This window comes from Rhinatrema bivittatum, chromosome 2 (genome assembly GCF_901001135.1).
Source record: "Rhinatrema bivittatum chromosome 2, aRhiBiv1.1, whole genome shotgun sequence".
NCBI classification, from domain to species: Eukaryota; Metazoa; Chordata; class Amphibia; order Gymnophiona; family Rhinatrematidae; genus Rhinatrema; species Rhinatrema bivittatum.
Genome location: NC_042616.1, coordinates 578490295 through 578514788, shown reverse-complemented (window position 1 = coordinate 578514788; position 24494 = coordinate 578490295). Strand labels below are relative to the sequence as shown.

The following is a 24494-nucleotide window of genomic DNA, read 5'->3' as shown; positions in this document are numbered from 1 at the left end:
GAGAAAAGTGTTGCCCTCTCTTCTCATCAGTTTGGTTCAATGGTTTAGCCTTAGGGCCCAAAGGAAAATACTGCTGGACCTGGCCCAGGGGGGGATATTTAAAGAAAGGGATTAAGATGCAGGAAGGGTTCGAGGATTGGATCCGCTGGAAAGGGCCTGGCTGTGGAGAGTTAGAAAGGGAGAACGAAAGATTGTCTGGAGGAGGTAATATTTGCTGGGGGGTGAGAGGAGATCAACTGGGGGGGATGTGAGAGAAAGGGATAGGGGATGGGGTGGAGATTAAAAGAGAAGAAGGTCTCTGGAGGGGATGGTGGTTGAGAGGAGGCGGTGGCTGAGAGAGATTAGGTGGAGCGATTGTTGGAGAGAGGGAGCGTATCCCTAATTTGTTTTGGCTATCCTCTTGGGTAATATGAATTTTCAGGTACTAAAATGGGGTCTTATTGGCTAAAAAGTTTTGAAAACCCCAACTAGGAGGAGGGAGACCCAATTATCGTGCAACAGTGATACCTGGTAGCCAGGTTTAGGGCACATGATGATAGGGTTCCAGAAAAAGCCCCACGCCAAGGGCAAGCACTGGGCTAAGGGAGTTGGAAGGGGACATAAAAATAGGTAGGAGGGGAGAAAAAAAAAAAAAAGTCACTGGGTAGTTGCAAATTAAGGCTTATGGTACCATAGCTCAAAAAAGAATGGCTACGATTAGGCTTCAAGTCCAAAGAAGAAAGAGCAAACTGCCAGGCCAAAACCCCTCCAATAAAACAAACAAAAACCTCAGTACCTGGATCTTTGTTTTCTTTCGATTGTTGTTGTCATCATCACCAATATGCCTGACCACGATGCAATTCTTCACAGAAAACTGTCCCCTAAGGAGGACCACAGCAAGAAGAAGAATAAGTTCACAGGCTGCTTGTGACGCTTGCTTAAACCAACTCCCACATTGTTCCAGTTCAAATTTAGCATGGTACAGCTAGCATTTTAGCAGCCCAAACAAAAAAAAAAAGGGTAATTTTCAAATGGACGATTAGAAAATTGCCCGACCTATATGTGCATAAGAGTCTGTCACAGGGTAGGTGAGCGCATACACTTTTTACCCACAGTATGACAAGGTTTCAGTCAGGGGCAGGGCTGAGGAGGAGTTTGTAATTAAGCACACTTTTGCATTTGCAAAAGCAGGTGCGAAATTTCTGTCAGATAAAAGGAAACCCCCCCCCCCCCAAGTACCCGTACAATTTTAGCAGCTGCAAATGCATGGGGGTAATTTTCTTGGGATACATTTTCAAAAGGGTTGAGAGTGCCCTCTGACTCTCTGACAAAGTGGATGGTCACAAAATTGCCTCCTAAATTTATACTGTTGGGATTTAGATAAAAGCAAATCCGGGGCACACCTGGTTCCCATCCACTTATCAGGTAAGGTTCAAGCGCTGAATGGTGGCGAGCAATATTCTGTCAGGTTGATCCAGCTAAAGGTAAAAGCAAGCCAGCTTCTTGCTTATGGCTTTAGGGGCACGGGGCTATCAGTTCAAAATTCTAGCTTCCCCCAGTTTACTAAAAGACACAGGTGGAGAATCTGAAGTTAGAGGGACAGGATTTAACATGCACTTTTCCAGATAAAGTTTAATACAAATGTTGAACTGGTATTGGTGACCAGACCATTGCACTTCCAACAACTCCGTACTCTTTTTAAACATTAACTGCAGAAAGCAGTCCACAGGATGCATGCATGATTTTTCTTCTAATACAGTGGTTTAAACCAGTCCTGGAGTACTTCCCTGGCCAGCAAATCCACTATGAATAGGCACGAGATGGAGTTGCACCGTCTCCAGGATATTCCAATCTCTCTCGTGCCTCTTCATTGTAGATGTGCTGAAACCAGACTGGCTAGGGGATCCCCCAGGACAGGTTTGAGACACACAGCTCTAGCACACAGGTTATCTATGCAACCATGTCCAGCATACACCACACGACTTAACTTACAGATCAATGCTACTAGGTTTAAAGAACTCTTCATCAGCAAAGTCTTTTAACCCAAATAACCAAGAGGAATGGGGCTGGCCCAGTGGGTCAATAGCAGAACTGTGCACAGCCGTGCTGAGGGACCTGGGTTGAAATCTTAGTTCAGGCCTTCCACATCCAGGATTGGCCAGGGCTGGAGATGCAGCAGAAACAGTGTTTGCAGAGTCGGGGGGGGGGGGGGGGGGGGGGGAGAATCAATCATGCAAATGATGGCAGCTAGTGGCAAGGGTTAGTGCCCATGGTTGCAGGCCTGATCCATGACCCCTCCCCCACAATGAAGGATTGAAGGAAGTCGCAGCAATGACCGGAACAAAAATTTGGACAGCAGTAAAAAAAAAAAATAAATAAATAAAATTTAAAGGAATGCTGTCAATACATAATCTGAAAACTACTGACATTCATTTATAAAAAAACGAGGCAAAGTCACAAAAACGTTCTAATGCAAACATTAGGGCTGGTCCATCCTTCTGAGCCAGTTCTTGCTGAGGTGTCACAGCTCTCTATAGCTTTCATTTCCATAGATTTGCTGCTTTGCTGTTTTTCTGCGAGGGAGGGGGGGGGGGATCCTGACCTGGTAGTGTCCTCCTGCTTCTTTGGGCTTCCAAACTCAGTTAGGACCAGGGCTGGGATCTGGCAACATGAGCCTTCATTCACAAAAAGAACAGGGATTATTTTCCTCTGGTTCTGTATCCCCTCACAATTCGTTTCAGTCTGGTCATTAGAGCAACAGTCCTCAACTGGGGGCCATGCACCAGGGCTCCTTCTGGAACCGTGCAGTCATGGGACCTAAATCCAGCTGGTAGTCTTTGTCGGTTTCTTCTTCATAGTCCGGTCTGGTTGAACTGGGGAGTGAAAGATCTGGCCTAGAAATCAAGTTTGTAATTGTGCAGCATTGCCACAGAGCACAATTACAAACAAAAATGACAGCTGTGGTGCCAAAATTATCACACTCAATAGGCAAAAAAAAAAAAAAAAAAAAGCATCCAATGAAAATACCTGAAAGTTTTTGGGTGTATTTGTTGCATTTAAAGAAGCTTCTGATGGCCTGGTGCCAAGGCCTAGCCCCAGGGAGCTCCCACCCGGCCCCCCTCTTACCCCTTTCTGGCTCCAGCACTGAAACAGGAAGGAGTGATGCCCAATCGCTCCCACCCATGTCCCAGTGCTTTTAAAGTGCCATCACTCAAGCAGCTGGAAGTAAAATGGCGCAGACCACATTGGAAGGTAGTGCCAAAGTGACATCACATTGGTCCCACATGGACAGTGCCATTTTTCAAATACTGGGAATGAGCAGGAGCAATTGGGCATTTCTCTTGTCAGTTTCAATGCTGGAGCAATTTTCAATGACCCAGACCCAGCCTGCTTCATGCAGGCTCCATGGCTAGGCCCCAACCAGTGCCCAGGCCTCAGCGCTGACCCAAAATGGGGGGGAGTTTTGGCCCAGGAAGGCCAGCCAAGAGTGCTAAAGGCCTGTATTTTGTGCTTTTTTTATTTTTTAGTATTTTTGGGGGGGCTGGGAGGGAGTGTTTAATGCAGGGGTGGCCAACTTCAGTCCTTAACAGCCGCAAACAAGCCAGGTTTTCAGGATATCCACAATGAATATACATGAGATAGAAATGCACACAATGGAAGCAGTGCATATTCATTGTAGATATCCTGAAACCCTGGCCTGTTGGTGGCTCTCTAGGACCAGAGTTGGCCACCCCTGGTTTTATGTTTTCAGTTTCAAAAACTGAACAAAAAAAGAAACCTCCACCCTGAAACAAATAATGAAATTTTTGAAACTGCACATCCGTATTAAATAGCTGACGAATCTTTTCTACCCAATGTTGTCTATTTTTCCTAGAGATGTTAAAATTTCCATTTTACCAAAACCTGACAATAATCTTTGTCCCTTTAAAGTTAGGTTGAGCTAATCAAAGAGGTTATTTTTCAAATCACATTGGGGCCTTATCACAAGTTTTAGGGCCCTATCGCCTGCGATAACACCATAATGCATCGCAAGATGCGTATACAAATTTGAAAAATTTAGTCAAGTGGGAGGAGTTTGGGCAAAGTAAATGAAAATGAGAGGTGCTTAATGTTGCGTGTGAATGTAACACAGGCTATTGTGGGATTCAACGCCAAAAATAATCACCTTTTTTCCAGGCGTTATGCCTGCGATAGCTGTGTTACGGCCGAACCAGGATTTGCGATAAATATCGCAAATTCCATTTTGAGAGGGGAAGAGAGCCTCTGGGAAGGCACACATTAGTCAACTTTTTATACCACTGTAAGAGGGGGCATTATGAACTCAGGGTGAGGTTTTGGTGGTAGGCTGTTTTTGGGGGCAGTTTTACATGCACAGAGGTACAAGCAGCATAGTTACCATCAGTAAAGATTTTATGTGATTTGATTTGGAGTGATGAAAATAAGAAGATGAGATTTGTACAATGTTCTCTTGACCTAGCATTATTTTATGAATCGTTTTTAACTTGTTTACAAATTACATTTTTTCTGTTCACTGCTCTTACTATTTGTTAAACATTTTAGTTTGTTAGCTTTGTCCTAAGAGTGACTGATATCAGCATTTAAAAAATATGTTTTGTCTGTAGATGCATTTTGGGTACTTGCCAGGTTTGGCCACTGTTGGAAACAGGATGCTGGGCTTGATGGACCCTTGGTCTGACCCAGTATGGCATGTTCTTATGAGTGGTGTGGGGTCTCCGTGTCCCTAGAATCCACCAGGGGATAGCTTTATGGCAAGGTACTTGCCAAAAGGCAGGAGGAACCCAGTTGGTAAATAGGAGGCTGCAAGTGTAACAGCATGTGCAGAGGAGCAGGCAGACCTGGGCAATGCTTCTCAGGTCCCTCGAAGTGTCCACAGGGTTGACCTTAAGTGGATGTTATGTGTGGTGTAAAGGTGTTACTTGACAGCTGTTCTTAATGCTAAATCTCTAGGGCAGAGGTGGCCAACTCCAGTCCTCAAGAACCACAAACATGCCTAGTATTTAGCATATCCATAATGAATATGCATGAAGTTGTATGCAAATCTCTCATGCAATTCATTGTTGATTGCTGAATACTAGACCTGTTTGTGGCTCGAGGACCAGAGTTGGCCTCCCCTACTCCAGGGGTCTTTTGACACACAGGATCTCTGAACCTAGTTTGTGGAAGCTCTGCCACACACATCCATTCAGGTGCTGAACACACCCAACAGTCTCATTTCACTGCATAAACAAGACAACCTCCCCCCTCCCAAAAAAACAAACAAAAAAAAAAAAAAACTAACAACTATGGAGCACCTGGTTCTATTTCACACAGGCTTCAAATGTATGTTAAACTACATTTTACATGAAGATGAAAAGGCAACTGTTTATCTATCCTCCCCCATGACAGCTTTCTCATGAAAAAGAAGGTATGGTATTATGCATAGCTATCAACATTTTCCCCATTTCTCTCCCATATCCTTTCATAGATACAGGCCATAAACTGCAGTGACCCCCTTGTGGCTCTGAGGATTGGCTGCAGCTACTTTAAGTACCAAAGGTCATTATGATAAGTGTGAAAGCTTGCTGGGCAGACTGGATGGGCCGTTTGGTCTTCATCTGCCGTCATTTCTAAGGATTGGTTATCACTTTACTAATTAGGAAAATTGATGACCAGTTACAAATACTGCACTGACCATCTGTAACCCTGTCAGAGTATGGCATGAAAATATATCAGAGTAAGTATCTGTTTTGTCAAGTAGCAAATGTTTGATTATTTTAGATTTACAGACAGATTCTAAGATATACAGCAGTGGAAGAGGAAACAAAATCAAAGTATACTTTTCTCTGGTCTTCTCCAGTGCTTCATCTGCAATCTCCTTCAGGTTTATTGGTTTTTCTCCTCTGAATACACCATCTAAAATCAGACAAAAAAAACCCCCACACAAGACTGTTACAGCCCAGGAAAGCTTAGCAATACACGTGGCCAAGGTACATTTATTTAAAAAACATATTCTGCATACTCCATAGTTCGAGGTGGACAGAAAAAGAAATAGTCTAAGAAATAAAATGTCAAATTACATAAAATTAAACCCCTCAAAAGAAAAAAAAAGTCATAAAACCAAAGTCTGATTATACAAAACAGAAAGAACTGAAAACAGATTCCTGCTAAACTACTAATGAACCACAAGGTGAATTCCTGAAATTAATAGCCTAGTGCTGCCCAGCATCATCCCAAAAAGCCATCCTAGAAAGGGTTTTTAAATGCTTTCTTAAAAAAAAAAAAAAAAAAAAAAGCGTGGGCTCCAACATGGACAGTAAGTGGGTAGAAAGAATATTCCAGAACAGCAGACCTGCCACAGAAGATGCTCCACCATGTGGACAGTTCAAAAGAATGGGACCTCTAGAAGCCCTCTATTAACCAAAAGCAAAGCTTGCGTGCGTATAACACACTAATCCAAGGCACTGTATTATTAACTTTGGGATTAAGGTGATGATTTTATAATACACTGTTTTGAGCAACCCTGATGAGCCAGGGAAGCAGTTCAATTTTAAAATATAAAAAACAAATACCTGCTGTAATGAGAACACCACACTGGGAATCCAAGATTCTGTCACACAAAGATTCCGAGGAAAATCCTGCAAACTAAATAAGAAAATCCAGTGGAAACCATTCTAAAGAACAAAAATCACAGAACATATAGAAAGACATTGTTTAATGGAACACAGTCAGCTTGGATTTACTCAAGTCTTTTTTTTTTATAATTAATATTTTATTTGCCTCACAAGTCTACTACTTTTTTGAAGGGGTTACACATGTGAGTAAAGGTGAACTGGTAGATGTGGTGTATTTGGATTTTCAGAAGGCGTTTGACAAACTTCCTGATGAGAGGCTTCTAAGAAAACTAGAGAGTTATGGGATAAGAGTGATGTCCTTTTGTGGATTACAAACTGGTATGATGCCAGTGCTAGGTTTGTAATGTTCTGTGAGGTTCAAAAAAAAAAAACACCATAGGAAACTGTAGAATTAAATGATCAGTTTTCTCAGTGGAAAGAGTAAACAGTGGAGTGCCTCAGGGATCTGTATTGGGACTCTTATTTTTCAATATATTTATAAATGATCTGGAAAGGAATACAATGAGTGAGGTAATCAAATTTGCAGATAAAATTGTTCAGAGTAGTTAAATCACAAGCAGATTGTGAGAAATTGCAGGAAGACCTTGCGAGGCTGGAAGATTGGGCATCCAAATGGCAGATGAAATTTAATGTGCACAAGTGCAAGGTGATGCATATAGGGAAAACAGCAGAGAAAAATATGCTCAAATCAAAAAAGGTAAAACTAAAAATTAAAAAAAAAAAAAAATTCCCTAAAATTGGCAGGCCCTGGCCAGACATAAGAGGTGGTGATCCCCATGCCAACCTGACTTTTAAATGGACCTGCCCTCCAGAAAACCACCACAGCCTTTTTAAAAATCTATTACACTAGTAACCTTGATCACATCCTATTGCAACAAATTCCACGGCTTAATTGCGCTTTGACGGAAGCAATGTTAACCTAGACTTCTGTTAGTGCTTAGTGGCTGGAGGGAGGGGACACACCATGAAACTATTATTTGATAGGGTATAACTTGTTCCACCCCACTCATGATTTTATAAGTCATCATAACCCCAACCTGTTCAGCCTCTTCATAAAAGGAGCCATTCCACCCCTTATTTGTGTTGTCCTTCTCTGCACCTTCCTCAGATTTGCTATATCCCTTTTGAGATGAAGTGACCAGAACTCACAATACTCAAGGTGCAGTCACACCATGGATCAATACAGAGGAATTATGATATTCACTTTTGTTTGCTTTGTTATTGCCATGCAATGAGCTGAGTTCAATGTATTGTCCTCAGGTGATGCCTAGATTCTTTTCTCGAGGGGGCGATACGGACCCCAGCATTGTGAACCTGCAGCTGGGATTCTTTTGTTTGCTCTGTGCATCACTTGGTACTTGTCCACATTAGATTTCATCTGCTATTCCGGTGCCCCACTCCTCAGTGTGGAAAGCTGCTTGTGTTTTAGCTAATTTGAATACTTTTGGTTTTTGAAACAATATCGCTACCCTGTGCTGTGCAGCGAGGCCCAACTAGCACTCAAATGTTCCATGGAAGCAAGGGGTCTAAAAATTGCTGAGAAGCAGCATGTAAACATTTTCACAAGACTGAGGACTAAGACCACACAAGAATGCAGACAAGATTAAAGAAATTGTTCAGTTAATGTCACAAGCAACCTGACCAGATGCGCACATCAAGGGATACTTTCGACATGTCATGACTGAAAGCCCTGCATTTTACCCGTGAAGTGGGAACTTTGAATACTGCCCAACCTGTGTTAAACAGTGCACACGTTTTACCATAAAGTGTAGAGGTGTTCTGGGGGACCAGGAGGACTATACCTGTAGGTTGGATTATTCAAAAGAAAAAAAAAAAAAAAAAAAGATAAAAAGGGAAGATTACCCACAGATAATCTGTGCAGTCTCGGAGTCGTTTTTCAGGGGGCAATAAAGAAGCCCGTGCAGAGACTTACTTTGGATTATTGGTGCAAACAGAGTATGCACCAATACAGGCAGTTTTGATTATTGCCCTTTTAGTGCCTTATTAAAAAATTAATTTTCTCCATTGTGCCTTTGGATATCGTTATTGAATAAGGCCCTTGTATCTATGACTAATCGTCACCAAGAACACATTTAAGAGCCATCACATTCAAAGAACCCATTCCTTGGAGAGAAGGATTCTTGGCAAGGTATCTGGAGGGTCTGTTGATGGAGTTGCACAACTATCAAATCTGCTCTAAGCTGTCTAAGGAAAAGCAAATTAAAGTTAGGCCACAAGGAATTTTGCTGAATTATCTTAGAAACAAGAACAAAAAAAAAAAAAAAAAGAGTCACTAACATTTAGATATCCTTTTTGGGGACAGATACGCCGCACATCAAACTTAGCCTGATGAAAGCCTTAAACTGTGGAAGGCTGCCACCATTATTTCTCGTTTCAGCCCCCATTTGAACTTGAGACGACTTGGTGATGCACTTTGTGTACGACACACAAGCTGCCCTGCTACGGTGGTGGCCGCTCTCAGCCCCTGAAAGAACCACAGGTCCTGCCATCAGCATTCTGAGAAACCCTTAATGCTACAGACTCCAAGTTAACTGCTTGCCAACTCTGCATCGCCATGGCTTCCTCTTTTGGTTGCATTCCTAGGGTACCTCTCTCATTGGTCTAGATACATTTTAGCACATGTACAGTATTCCTACTCTTATTTCAATTTAAGAGGAGTGCACTTAAGTCTCCTTACTTTCCCCCCAGCTGTATAGCCACCCTTCCTCAGACGGCGCATTCGTCTTGCTGTTGTCAGAGAACCCCATTTATAGGTAAGCTAACTTGCTTTCTCTTGAATATCTGTCAGCTTGCAGTTCTGTTACTATAATCTTATCTTCATTTATACTGTGGATACTCATTTACTTTGCCTGTATTTACGTTGATTTGGTTATCTGCTTAAAGCAAGTTTTATTGTATCATGTGGGCTATAAATATTTTAAATAAAACTCTCCAGTTGGGAGAGGACTCCCTAGCTGTGGGCCGCCAGTTTCTTCTGTGACTAACCCTCAGTGCTGCCCCACCAGTGTGTGGGTGGAGGGTACACAAACTAAAACCACTTAAATACAACACTCCCTCTTAAATCATCTGCTCACATTTAGCAATAAACCTAAGCATATAGAGAGTCATAAGGGAGGTAGGGGTAATTTTGTATTAGGTACCTTATGACCCAAGTCTATTGAGAGCCATTATCTTAATTATTAATGCCCCCTTTCCACCCAACAATTTTTTTTTTAGGAAAAAAAATTGCAGTTTCTTCAGTTAAGTTTTTATATTGCACCAGAATAAATAATAAAAAAAAAAATTTGCAGGGATAGTAGTTTGCTAATAGGAGGTGTATTAATGTTTTAGAGCCTGATATAATATTTGCAGCGTTACCTTTTCTTAGGTAGGATTGCTTTAGTTGAGTGCTGACATTTAAAGCTCTTTTGGTCTGTAATTCAGCTTAGTTATGGTTTTGATGGCCAAGCCAACAAATGCACTTTACAATAGGCTTAACATATTAGGTACTAAGTGTCTTCAGGGTTTTCTGGTTGGCACAACAGCAATGCTCATAAAAAAATAGATTTTGCATGAAAAAGGACATTCATAAGTTTACTTCTGAAAACTATCACATGTAAAACACTCGATGTAATTGTGTGTGTGGTGAGGGCTGGGAAGGGACAGACTAGGCTCTATGATTCACCTAGGGCTCCTAATACAATTGCACTTACCTGGAGTCCACCACGCACAGAGCCCACCATTCACTCATCTCCCACTACTCCAGGGGATGTGCTGGGAGGCAGGTCACAGGGCTCCTGGGGAGCTTGGCAGGATTGCCAGCCTCCTAGAAATATTACCACCGACACTCTGGAAACTCGGACCCCTGCTTTCCCCCTTCTGTAGAATGACAAACAACTGACAGGGCCAGACTCCAAGGGGACCCTACCCCCTCACCCATCTCGACGATTTGACTCGTGCCATACCTCGCGGGGAAGGAGAACTGGGAGCAGCATCTCATCCCCCTTGCCTCAGGCAGCAGATTACCTTGAGCACTTGCCTGTACCACTTCCATTGTAGTTCTTTTTGCAGTTGCCAGAACGTGGCCTCTGCTTGGGTACACCATGTATACTAAACAGCATCTGCACCATTCAATTAAAGTGCAAAGTACCTGAATTAGAGGCATCTTAAAGGAGAAAAGCGGTTTACCCCAGGTACTTACCACAATTGAGTGAACGGCTCCTATTCTCGCACACGCCAGCATGGCATACACCAGCTCAGGGGTCATGGGCAGGTAGATAGCGACTCTGTCTCCTTTCCCTACGCCTGGAAAGAGATAAAAACACATCGCTCTTTAGGAACTTGGCCAATTTTACATTATGGACTGTCACCAACCAACCATACCAACAGAATGCCTCATCTGAGCACATTGCAGAACACTTGCAGTCTCAAATAAAAAATGTTTTTGGTGTTAACAGCCAACTCAGATGGCTGCAAATCTACAGTTGCTGTAGTTTAAGGGGGAGAGGAGGAGGGGGGAATGAGCTACTGTAAAAGTTGTCTATCCAGAGCCTGTAAACAGGTTTGAAGGTTCTGACAACATATTGTTTGCCATTGAAAAATTAATCTCATGTGTTATGACTTTAGGAATAGCAATCCATTACAAGCTTGGAAAAAAAAATTTGGAATTGAGGGGGAGGGTTATGTACCACAAAGTTTTCATTGAAGAGAGCCATGCATGCAATCATTTACACCCACCCCCCCAACTCCAACGAGGTTTTTTTGCCCAAGTTGCTATAGTATAGTGGGAAATTTTAAAGAACTTAAAGAGTCTCTAATTCTAATAAAAAATCAATCACAGGCCACCCATTGGTATCACTGCTTTTCCACTGCAGTATAAACTTTCTGATCTTGCGTTTTTAACTTATATGCCTGATGCACTCATTTGCAGACTTAGTATCTCGCAATAGGAATCCTACAGCTCACATGCTACGTTCCAACAAATTACTGCATGTAAAAGCCCAGATGACCTTTTCTTTGTTATTTTTCTAGCTATACCTAGAATCAAGCTGACAAAGCCACTCTTACATAAACTACCATCTGTCACACCCCAGGCTGGCCCCTTTAATGAAGGCCTAATGAGTGGGACAGAGCTAGCATTAGGCAAATCCTGACCAGAGTATGGAAACAGAGAGGGCAGCTAAAGGCAACGGTGGGGGGAGAAGACATGATACTACTGCCCATCTATCTATTCTGAATTATTGGTAAATATTGTGAAATTTTTAGGTGGTAAAAACAGCTGGAGATCAGCTTCACAAGCTGCTGGGTACCGAAACCTGGCAACAAGAGCTGCCCATTTTCCCAATTATCCCAAGCCATTGCTTTAAAAAGGATCAGCACTTCCAGTGATGCTGCTGCACCTGTCCCTTAAGAATCACATTAACTATGCTGTAAAAAAGAAAAACAAAACAGCTGGTTCTTAATATTAGCAGTAAATAATTAACGTGCTTTATGAGCTGGCTCCTGGGCTCAGTGATAGGAGACAGTGGGTGGAGGGTTGGTTCTGGTCAGAGCCTGCTAGATGCCGATGTTACTTTTTCCTTGCTGAGAGAAACATGGATTGAAAATTGGACCGAACAGATCACACAGCTGTAAAAATCAGTGGGGGAACCTCCTTTTCAGAAGGGAAACTACATAACTAGTTAGACTTTGAAAATTGCCTGGGGAACACCACATGCAAGTCCGGAAATCGAATGCTACAAACCCCCCCCCCCCCCGACACACCCTCTCCCCGTCCCGCCTAGCGCCACGCACACTGTGGAAGCCCGCCCCCTACTCTTAGGCAGGTGGAGGACAGCAACCTTCAGCCAAGCAGCTCTGAAAAGTCGTCTTCCTAAATACCTCCAGCAAGCTGGGCAGCACAAATAAAAAGCCCACACATGCTGATCTTCATGTGTATGCATTACTCTAACAATTTACTGCTCAACACACAAAGTTAAACTACAGTAAACTAAAATGAGGGAAAAACAAAGAACCTAACCAGCCAGTGCAGAAGTACTGCTGCACGTTTCCCCGATTCTGTTCACTGCTTTGGCTTTATGCCAGTCTCCTATTTTCTCTTCATTTATAGCTTGCTGCACCATCTGGGCAATACCTGCACATGCCTCAGATGAGAAGCAGCACACCGCAGCAGATGGCCTTCGATGGCATGTCGGGCGTGGATAAGCAAGATGAACTTTCCAGGACACTTCAGTCACTACCACCTCCTCAAGAAGAAAATAAAATCCTAACAGAAAAGGGCAGGGGGAGGGAACACACAGTACCCACTGCCGCACTAGAGCTCTTACGCCAATGCTACATGAACACTGATGTACTTCCAAACAGGGCCCAAAATAGGCACTGCTTTGAGGGAACAGTGTCCAAAGCGCACCAGAAGGGAACTTAGTTTTACTGCATGAGAAAAATCATGCATTTTGCCCTATTGTCCATAGCCAGTACTGTGGAGAGTAATGTTTCCTACTGCAGCTCAAACTCCTTTCTTTTCTTTTGCAGAAGAATAAAATCACTCTCCACGGAGTCTCCAGCTTGTCTCTCTAAACGTGGCAAGATCAAGTGTCATCCCACTTCACTTCTCTTGATTATTACGATTTTCCTATGAACAAGCACTGTACTATATTAAAAATTCCACCACAGCCAAAATAGCCAGACAATTATTGTGAAGATCTAAAGGAATCACCTTATTGGTTAAAAAAAAAACAAAAAAAAACCCACAACCCACTGCACAACTGTACATTTGTAACCCTAGGCTAGTCACTTGGTACTTTCCAGTCACCACCTATTCAGAGAGATCATGGTTTGCATGAGGGATGGACTGAGCATATTCACATTGTAAGTTGTGCCGAGAGAAAGGAGAGAGCATGGAAGCTACATGGTGTGTCAGGCAGCATTCAACTACAGAAGCAATAGGTGGCAGGGTGACCCCACCAACATTTACCAAGGGAATCCCTCCCTCTCACCACCACTGACGCACCAGAGGACTATCTGGGGCTGGCCAGTGTTGCCTCTGAGCAGATATCCCTTCACTGAGATCACCAGCAGAAGATGGACCCTTTAAGGAATCTGCCTTCAGCGGGTCCAGTCCCTTCATGGACAAGTTTAAAAAAAAAAAAAAAAAAAGTACCCAGAGCCAATCAAGAGAAAAAACAAACTCCGCTATTCTGATTATGCTTCCTCTCCCAAGCAGAAGTCATTCCACGGTATGAAATACACTTCTCCCCCTCATTCAAATAAAGCTAAATTTTACAGAAGATGCTTCCTCTCCCAATCAAGTGAAGCTATTCTACAGTAGTGCTTCCTTTCCTTCCAAATCAGAAGAAACCTATTTTATTTGCTTCTTCTCCTGATCTGAATGCACTTCTTCCCACTTAGAGGAAGCTACCTTTATAAAAGATATTTCCCCAGAAATATATAAGTAAGACTAGAATTTATACCTTTAATATGCTTGAATAAAAACCACCTCTGCAGCCCACTAACTCTGTCACAATCTAAACAAAATCAATTCAACTTCACTTCAGCTTGGCCTCCTCATTGCAAGATCCACAAATAGCAATGCCCACTGTGCCCCAGACCTAATTCAAGAATACAAGCCACATATCATGTGCCTCAGAGACCTGGATAGGTGAAGGAGATACCATCACCCTTGCCCACCAGGATACTAAATACACCACATACAGACTCATGGGCTGTTGCTATCATCTCATCAACCCTTGGCCCTAGAACAAGTTATATCCAAACACTGCCAATTTCGACTGCCTCATTCTCAATATTTTAAGATCAGGGACCAGAACTTTCCTTAATCTACTGCCCAGAGAATCTACCAGACTCCTTTCTCACACTTTCCAAACCTCATATGCAACCTAACCACTGCTACCCACAAACTCCTAATCCTAGGAGACCTCAGTTACCACACCAAGGCTTCTCTGAAAGGTATCACCATCAGCTATCAATGCAACATGGAAGACCTCAGCCTCACTCAGCTTATCAAAGTTCCCATCCACAATCCAGTCATGCTCTTGATCAGATATGCCAATCCCCCAGCATTAACAGACCCTAGCACAACACTGAAACCAGTCTCCCGCTCAAATACATGCCATCTTCCTAATCTTAAATTAAATTTGTCCAACACTTAACTCAAACTTCCTACCAGAAACTGGTCCTCTGTAACTCAGTCTATTTGACCTCCTCAATATACCAGAAACTTAACATTGAGCAGTCATCAGATCTAGTTCAACAATAGCATGAAAAATTCACCACTGTTTGAGGCCCTAGATCCCCACAAACCTAATACTAAACCTCCTAAGAACTGCCCCCGATTTCATAAATCCCACCAAATTGAACGTAAGTGGTGCAAGCAAAGAGTAGAGACTAACCTACTTGATGCAAGAACACAAAGAAATATAAAAATCACAATTTGACAAGCAAAATAGAGTTACAGTTCCAAACTAGAACAAAGAATCACCCAGGAAAAAGTTTTCAACTAGTCCAAACTCCTACCACCACCACAGACTGTGCTACAGCTAAAGACTTCAATGAATTCTTCATGGAATAATTCAAACAATATGTGCCTCCTTCTACACCACCCCTGAAACACATCTGTGTTGGACCCTTTGTGCTGAGGGGTAGTTGGCACAGCCTAGCGGGCAAACCTGCTAGGCCCACCTAGTGGACATGCCCTGTGTGAGACTGGCTGGAGCTTAGTCCATACCAGCTGCCTTCCTCGCAGGTTGACACCTTGGGTTGTAGCAGCCAGCAGGTCTTAGGTAGGTCCCTAGGGCGGTGGCAAGAATGAAAGTTCAAAGCGGGCAAAGGTCAGGGCAGGCAACAGATGAGAACTAGCAGGCAGACCGGAGGTTGGGACAGGCCGCAGACAAAGCAGGGTCAAGTCCAAATCAAAGGTCGGGTCCAGGAAGCAGGTGAGAATGATCAAAGTCCAGAACCAAGGAAGTCAGGTTTAGGGAAGACTAGGCAAGATGGATAGGAACAGGACCAGCCAAGGAAGGGACTCTCGAGAAAGGCAGGAGACAAGGGCAGGGCTGGAGTGCAGGAACACAGAACAAGGCAACACGCACTAACTAGCAAGGCATATCCAGAGACCTGTTGCTGAGGTAGGAACTGCTATGGAGCTTGGGTTTACATATGCCAGGAGGTAGTCATCTAGAGGAGCCACTTTGGGGCTACATACAAGCCTAAGGCAGAGGCTGGTCATGGTGGCATGGGCAGCTGGATCAGGCAGCATTCCTGCAGTGCTAAGACTGGGTGGCATCAAGGGTGAGTGCCATGGCTCATTGAGCTAACTATGGGCCGCAAATCTTAACAGCCCCTAGCACATGACGACTTATTTGCCTCAAACACTTCTCTTTCAATCTTAACCAGTTGAAACCAACCCTTTTCTATCAGTATCCCACTGTCAAATGTAGGTCAATTTTCCCACTATGGAGCGATACAGAGGCATTATGACATTTTCCATTTTATTAACCATTCCCTTCCTAATAATTCCTAACATTCTGTTTGCTTTTTTTGACTGCTGCAGCACACTGAGCGACGATTTCAAAGTATTATCCACTATGATGCCTAAATCTTTTTCCTGAGTGGTAGCTCCTAATATGGAACCTAACATCGTGTAACTGCAGCAAGGGTTATTTTTCCCTATATGCAACACCTTGCACTTGTCCACATTAAATTTCATCTGCCATTTGGATGCCCAATCTTCCAGTCTTGCAAGGTCCTTCTGTAATGTATCGCAATCCGCTTGTGATTTAACTACTCTGAATAATTTTGTATCATCCGCAAATTTGATTACCTCACTCGTCGTATTCCTTTCCAGATCATTTATAAATATATTGAAAAGCACCGGTCCAAGTACAGATCCCTGAGGCACTCCACTGTTTACCCTAATCCTACTCCGTTTCCTGTCTTTTAACCAGGTTTGTAATCCACAAAAGTACACTGCCTCCTAACCCATGACTTTTCACTTTTCTTAGAAGCCTCTCATGAGGGACTTATCAAATGCCGCCAAATATCCACACTTCATCAGGCGAGCCCTCTCAAGGGCCAGAGCGCAAGACAAAACAGAGTTGGGTCCTCGTGAAGGATCGGCCCTTGATTGAGGAGAAGGTCTCTGTGCAGGGGGAGGCATATGGGGCTCTCCACCAGAAGCCTCCACATCTGCATAGCACAGGCATCTGGGCAAATCCAGGGCCACCAAAAGGAGTAATCCTCTGTGGCATTCAATCTTGCGAATGACCTTGCCCAGCAGAGGCCAAGGGGGGTGTGGAAGACATACAGCAAGTCCCCCTCTGGTCAGGTCTGGACAAGGGCATCGATCCCTTGGGAGCGCTGATCTCTTCTGCGACTGAAGAATTGGGGGACCTTTGCATTGTGAGATGTGGCCAGTAGTTTGATGGAAGGGAGGCCCCAGTTTTACTAGGAGCTGAAGGCTCTGGTCAATGCCCATTCCCCTGGATCCAGACTTTCCCTGCTGAGAAAGTCTCTTGACGTTGTCTTTTCCCGTGATGTTGGAAGCAGAGATCCCTTGTAGATTTATCTCCGCCCATTCCATAATGGGGTCTATTTCCAGAGACTCTTGGTGGTTTTTGGTTCCTCCTTGGTGGTTGATGTAGGCTACCGTTGAGTTGTCTGACATCGCGTGGACCGCCTGGCCCTGCAGTCTGTGGCTGAATTGCAGACACACTAATCTGACAGCTCAGGCTTCCAGACGGTTTATGTTCCAGCATGCTTCTTCCTTGGTCCATTGCCCCTGGGTTGTCAATTCCTGTCATTGAGCTCCCCACCCTTGGAGGCTCGCATCAGTAGTGAGCTCTAGCCAGTTCGGTAGGGACAGGCGTACACCCTTGCTTAGATGAACTTCCTGTAGCTACCACTGGAGCCAAGAACATACTTCCACTGGTAGGTTGAGGCGAATCGAGTAGTCTTGAGACAGTGGGTTCCAACGTGACAGCAGGGAGTGTTGGAGTGGCCGCATGTGTGCCTTCGCCCATGATACTACCTCCTGGGTTGATTCCATCAGGCTGAGGACCTGGAGATAGCTCCACACCCTGGGGCGCATTCTGATAGTCAGACACATGTGGCACATCAGTTTCCTTATCTTTGAGGGAGATAGGAAGATTGTCCTGCTTAGTGTCGAATCGGACTCCCAGGTACTCTAAGGACTGGGAGGGCTAGAGGCTGCTTTTTTCCATGTTCATGACCCAACCAAGTTCCTGAAGCAGGGACCTGACCCTGCTGGTCACTTTGAGGATCTCTTCCAATGACTTCGAGCAGATCAGCCAGTTGTCTAAGTAAGGGTACACCAGGATCCCTTCTTTCCTCAGTGCCGCCGCCATGACCATCATAATTTTGGTGAATGTTCTGGGAGCGGTTACCAGACTGAAGGGCAATGCCTGGAACTGATAATGGCAGTCCAGTACCACAAAGTGTAGGAAACGCTGGTGGTCTTGACGGACTAGAATATGAAGATAGGTTAAGAATTCTCCCAGTTGTATGGCCATTATGACAGGATGAAGAGTTTCCATGAGGAAGTGAATTATCCGCAGAAGACGACTGACACTCTTGAAAGTTCAGGATGGGCACGATGAAATAGATGGATTAACACCCCATATTTTCCTGGGTGTAGGTACTGGAGTTATAGCCCTAAACTGAGGAGCCTTAACGTAGATTCCACTACCAGTTTCTTGTGCTGGAAGTGGCAAAGTGACATGAACATGTCCTAAGGGATGCTGCGAAATTCCAGAAAGAATTCTCACATGATATCCAGTACTAATTTGTCCAACGTGATCTCGACCACCTCTGATAGAAGAGGGATAGTCGACCCCCTATCTCCTTGTCCTGTGGATGGGTCAGAAAAAAACTTCATTAGGAATTTCGGGCTGAACTAGAGCTCGAACCAGTCCCTCTTTTAGGTTGTCAGCTCCGAAAGGACAGAGACCTCCCAAAGGGTAGAGATGTCTGAAAAGATGAGTTTCTGTAGGGCCGAAAGCGCTGGGATCCCCTGGTCTGACCCCTCATAGGTTAGGGACGCTGCAACCTCTCTCTTATTTTCTGGTAGCTGAGGCACTGGAGATTCACCCCCACTTACTGGCTAACTTTTCCAATTCGCTTCCGAATAGGAGGGATCCCTTAAAGAGCAACTCTGTAAGCTTTGCCTTAGAGGTCGCATCTGCGGCCATAGTTGTTTTCTAGCCACCACCACTGAGGCTACTCCTCTGACCGAACTACGGACTAAATCAGAGCTTGCATCTGCTACAAAGGCCAAGGTGGGCTCCATCGCCTCTCTGGAGCCATCGCCCTCGCCTCCCTGAGCCATCTGCCTCTCTCAAGAGAAGCAGGCATGAGAGAGCCACCAAGGCACAACAGGAAGCAATCTAAAGTGCCATTGCTGTTGCATCAAAGGCTTGCTTAAGGAAGGATTCCAACGGCCTGTCATGTGCATCCTTCAAGGCCGCTCCTCCCTTCTCTGAGATAGTTGTTCACTTCAAAAACAGCACAGACCAAGGCATCCACTTTGGGGAAATGCAGGTGGTGTTCTCTGGCAGTCGGGTCCAGAGGGTAAAGGGCCTTCAATGCCAGACCTCCTTTAAAGCTGGCTTTCAGGGTTTCCCATTCCAGGTCAATCAACTCCTGGATGGCTTCCAGCATCGGAAAATAGCAAGAGGCTTTCCATAGAGACACCAGGATGGGATTCTTCTTTGGTTCAGTCATAGGGTCCGTGCGGACACTCCCAGACTTTTCAGGATCTGGGAAACCAGGGCCGGCAATTCATCTCTGTGGAAAAACCGTGACATGGTCTGGTTATGGCTCCAAGCCTGGAGGGATTTTCCCCTCCTCCAATGAGTCTGCATCCCTTTTGTCATCCGTGGTGTCCGGGCACCCATCAGGGATACCCTTGGTGAGACTAGGCATGCTGATAGAGTGAAGCTTTCCTGGCCGGGGCTTGGTCTGGGCAGGGGCAAGAGCTGACTGTGCTTGTACGAAGGCTTTAAGGCCTTGAAAAACAAACAGTTTCTAGCCAAGAAAAGGACGCCGGGTCAATGCCTAGCCCAGGGAGAACTGGGGTAGGCACCACAGAATTGCCCTCTCATGAGGCAGACGCAGCCCCAGGATTACTCAGATCTGGGGTGCTCCAGGATAAAATTGTGGCTGACCCATCTTCCGAATGGGAGGGACCGGGCTTGGAGATGTTCTGGTCCAACCTTCCCTGGGCCTCCTCACAGTGCTGACACAGGAAAGATTCCAGGTCATACTGTGTAGCCCTAATGGCAGGCAGCACAAAGTGTTGCTTGTGCTTCTTTGCTGCCGGAGCCATAATAAATTGTAACTTGTGCATTCAGCCGGCCAGCGCTTGAATTGGGTGCACACAGATCCGATGCGCTTAAGTGTAAGCGCGAATGTACGCTTCTGGTTGTGCACGAGCGTATACGTGCAGGTATTAGTACAACAGGGCTGACCCGCACTGCGCGTACCAACGGTCTGTGGGGGGAAATGGTGCCGCCATGGCCTGCCACATGGAGTGTCAGAGCCTGAAGTGGGGCCTAGCCCATCAGGGAGGCCGCTCAACCCACTCGGAAACCCCCTTCCCTTGCTCTAAATGGGATTGGGAACTTTGTCGGTACGGCGCGCCAAGCAAGGAGACCGGAGGAAAGATTTACCGAAGCGCTGAATCGGAAGAGTTCTTTTACTTACCTCGGCTCAGCGCTTACCGGCTGAGCACAGAGACTGTCTCTGTCTGTGGGGGCAGAGGGCTTTGGCAGTCACAGCTGTGCTCTGCTTCCTGCACCCACTGCCTTTCAGCTGCTTCAGCAGCAAAGTTCACGCCAGGAACCGGCTACCAGACCAAATCACACTTCTGAGGGATCTCAGAAATCACCTCAGGAATTCTCAACTGGGAAGGGACCTTTAGGTATCACTGCAGGAGAGAGGGGTTTGAAATCTCCAATTTAAAGGTGAATTTTCCTTCTTCTAATTAGTACTGCAATCCTACTAAACCACCAATGCTGGTGTAGGGCTAGAAAATCCACATCTGCTAGAAAACTGAGAGATACTGAATGACCGAGGTCACTGCAGGGGTGTATCTAAGGTGACATCAGCTTTGAAACCTGACTCAGTCTCCATCTGCTAGCAGGGGAGCACATAACCCATTGGTCCTGAGTCCATCTGGCTACATGCTAGGAAATATGGCAATGATCATGAATTCTCGGCTGGCATAGAGATGGTGGAGAGAGAAAGGTACAATTGTCTCCTTTTACAATGTTAATCAGCAATAAAGAATTCCCTGAACAGTTGCAAAAGTTAGTTTTATAAGGCTATCCATAATTTGAGCAAACTGGTAAGTGAGATTATTATATTACTAACCACTGAAGAGAAAGTAAAAATAGAATCTTCCCAATTCTTACTTTTATGCATTTCTCTAAGCAAGGTGCTACATCACATCTCTGGTTGCAAGAAATCTGGCAGACATTAAGAGGGATGTGGAAGAAATTATAAGAAAAAAAAAAGTGTAGCAGGGGGAGGTGAGGAAGGTATAAGTGATCTAAATTTTTTTTTTTATAAGACTGCAATGGATTTTGTATAAGCTTCATAAAACATTATGTATTATGGAAATGACATCAAGGTTTATTGTGAGTATTTGTATATTCAAATTTGATTCAATACAATTATAAAAGAAAAAGTTAGTTGACAAAGATGTCATCTGTATTTAACATATCGCATTAAAAAATAAAAACAGAAGAAAAGAATATGGAGCCATTCAATTTCCATATTCATGTACCAAATGTAAAATAAAAGTTGTTCTTGCTTTGAATAAGCAATAAGGATGTTAAGCACAGGATAGCTACCAATGATTTTACCTGTATTGTGTGTCTGCTCAAGTTTTAACACAGCATGTGTCCAAAATATACTTTGGTTGGTGCATATACTAAAGGTCAATAGGGTTATTTCCTTCAGATCTTCACAACTGACTATTGTGGCTGTGGCATAATTTTAAATCTAATACTATGCTTGCTTCTAGAGGAATCCAAGCAATCAAGAGATGCGACATGAGATGAGATGTCATTGTAATGTAGAACTCTATTGAATTTTCTGTAGTTTAGAAAGAAGCTGGAGAGATTTTTTCACACATTTGTTTTCTGATGCAGAAAAGCCTTGAAACATCTAGCAGAACAAATACTATCCTTATAAATAGACTATCATTGATAAGTGCCAGCTCGTTCCCTTTATGATAATCATAATAACCATAACATTAGCATGATATTTACAATTTGCTTAAAATTCAGAATGGAATAGTAATAATCATACTAAATGCACCACACTAAAAACAAAAAAAAAAAAACCACATCTGTTCTGCCTCTGCAGTGTATGTATATATATATTTATTATGCTGCCTCCCTCTATGCTCTAAAACAATAGAATTGCACAGCTTAGATTCTATGCATGTTGTGGAGCATGCCTGTGGTTATTGTTTAAATGTTGCTGAGCTTCTGATTGGCTCTGTTTTTGTTTGTTCCCCCTCTATTCTCTTGCTTCTTCCCATTGGTCTTTTGCCCCTTGGAATCCCTGGGAGACCTTGCTTCCTGCTGAAAGTTGTTTGGAACTGGCTCTTGACACGTTTGCATCTCTCCTCTGCAAGCTCCTAGAAGGATCACTTCTCCTTTCTTCCTGGCCTTCTCTCATTTAGTTTCCACTATTTACTGGCAACTAGTTTCTACTACAGATGCAATTTTCTGCCTTTGACTGAACTCTCAGTCTTGCATCACAGCTGTATCAGGTCTGTTGTCTGTGTAGTTATCTTCAATATCATACTATTCCCAGTGAGTGTCTATCATTCAATAAAATGTTTGGTATTAAGACCCGAGTTCTGAAGTTTGGAAACTAAAAAAAAACAACAAAAAAACGAAGTTTACCTTTGTGTAGGCTCCCAAGCTAGGACATCAGGGCTGAGAACAGAACACACCATACAAACAAAAGATTCTCCCCACCAAAAGTCCTTATACCCACACTGACAGGAAAGACAGGATAGAAGTGCAGTTCATACCTAGCTTCTTTAAGACATTGGAAAATTTGCAGACTTGTTTTAACAGTTGGCTGTATGAAATAGTAGTGCTGTCAGTGGGCTCATTGCCTTCCCTAGAAATAAAAAATAAAAGCCATAAATGGTAAGGAACAGATCAGTAGATATCCCTCAAAAAGACAAGCAGTTGTATACTTAAATAGGATTTCAGGTACCCAAGTGTTTGTGTACACAGGACTAATTTTCATCAGTATGATATGTCAAGCTTCAGAGTATTGCACTAGATACCAAAACTGATGCTGTAGTCTTCATGGGTGATACAAACATCCAACAATACTGAAAAATCACAACCAGATCTAATTCTAGCCATCTAACGCAACTTGATACTTATCTTGTGTTGTGGAAAGTTCCATAGGCATCTACTTCATCTATTTGGAATACCTACCTTAAACCATGATTTCACACATGCAAAACTTGAAGATTTAGTACTTTATTTTTACCAAATCTTTCAAATGGTTATGATCTTTTTGTTCCTATAAGATCAAATACCTCTTAATGCTAAGTAGGAGACGAGTTAACTGAGGCACATTTCTACCAATGTTCACCCTGCTTATGTTAGGTAGGCTTGCACCTCCTTAGCATTTTTCAGGTTAGCAGCTTAGAGCAATATGAAGGCACTTTCTAAATTCCTTTGAGATTATGTAAATGTAATAAGATATCCAGTATGCAGTTTTCCATTCTTTGCTATACAATGATTCTCAGCTTCATTGAGGACAAGCACCTTCAGAGTCCTGAAACCTTGTGTCTTGTCTAAAGAATGCTTTAGACAAAGGCAATCGCTCTATGATTTTGAACTACTTACCCCTAGATTCATCAAAATGCTATATCAATCACATGGGTAACACCCACTGTAAGAAAAAGGGGCGCGTTTATGGTCATTTTAGAATTACTGCACCACGCGCTAACAATGCTTTGATTAGCTAGTGTACTGCGGGGTGTGACAGGTAGTCAACTATTTATATCTTACAGGAGGGCCAGCTAATAGCTCAAGGTGAGGTGTTGGTTTTGGGGCCAGTTTTATATGCAGATTGAGACGTATGAACAGCATAGTATGCCTCTGAAGATTTGACCTCATTTGGAGCAAGGAATGTCTCACAAAGATGAGATTTCTACAATGTTCAAGCAGCCCCTAAACAACCACCAACACCTCACCTTGCCCTCCTACAGGGATATAAATAGTTGAATACTGTGAAGGCCTCCCCAGAGGCTCTCTCTCTACTCCACTCAAACCCAGAAATGGCCAAAATGCAATTTGCAATCTGTATCATGAATTGCATTATGGCCATTTCAGGCATATTGCAGAGCTTAATGCCAGGAAACAAGGTGTAGTTATTTCCGGCATTAAAAATGTACGATACTATCCCTCATTTTAATTAATCCCACCCAAACCCCTCCCTAATCCAGCCCCTTGAAAAAATATGCCTTTGTGCTGAGCGGTTACATGATTATTGTATGCATTGTCGTTAACACATTATCACATGCATTAACGCTGTGATGTTTTTGATGAATGACTAAGTTTGTACCTGAAGCAATGGAGGGTTCACATGGAATGACAATGAGATTTGAACTGACTCTTAGCCTGCTACTCTAACCACTAGGCCACTCCTCTAGATGACAGTTATTTATTATTAAAACAATAGCAGATGGTGAGGAATCCCAGAGAGACCTTGCAAGACTAGGAGGCTGGACATCTAAAATGGCAGATAAAGTTTAATGTGGACAAATGCAAAGTGATGCACATAAGGAAAGAGTCTCAAAGCTGG

General features: G+C 43.7%; 1 protein-coding gene across 1 annotated transcript in view; it reads right to left on the bottom strand.

The window, feature by feature from the left end:
- Positions 1 to 24494, bottom strand: part of LOC115085235 (acetyl-coenzyme A synthetase, cytoplasmic-like) — a 107780-nt gene that overhangs the window by 63052 nt on the left and 20234 nt on the right. Inside the window, 5 exon segments of the mRNA XM_029591009.1 lie at positions 776 to 860; positions 5817 to 5892; positions 6549 to 6621; positions 10813 to 10916; positions 22696 to 22787. Of these exon segments, the coding sequence (XP_029446869.1) occupies positions 776 to 860; positions 5817 to 5892; positions 6549 to 6621; positions 10813 to 10916; positions 22696 to 22787 (430 nt within the window).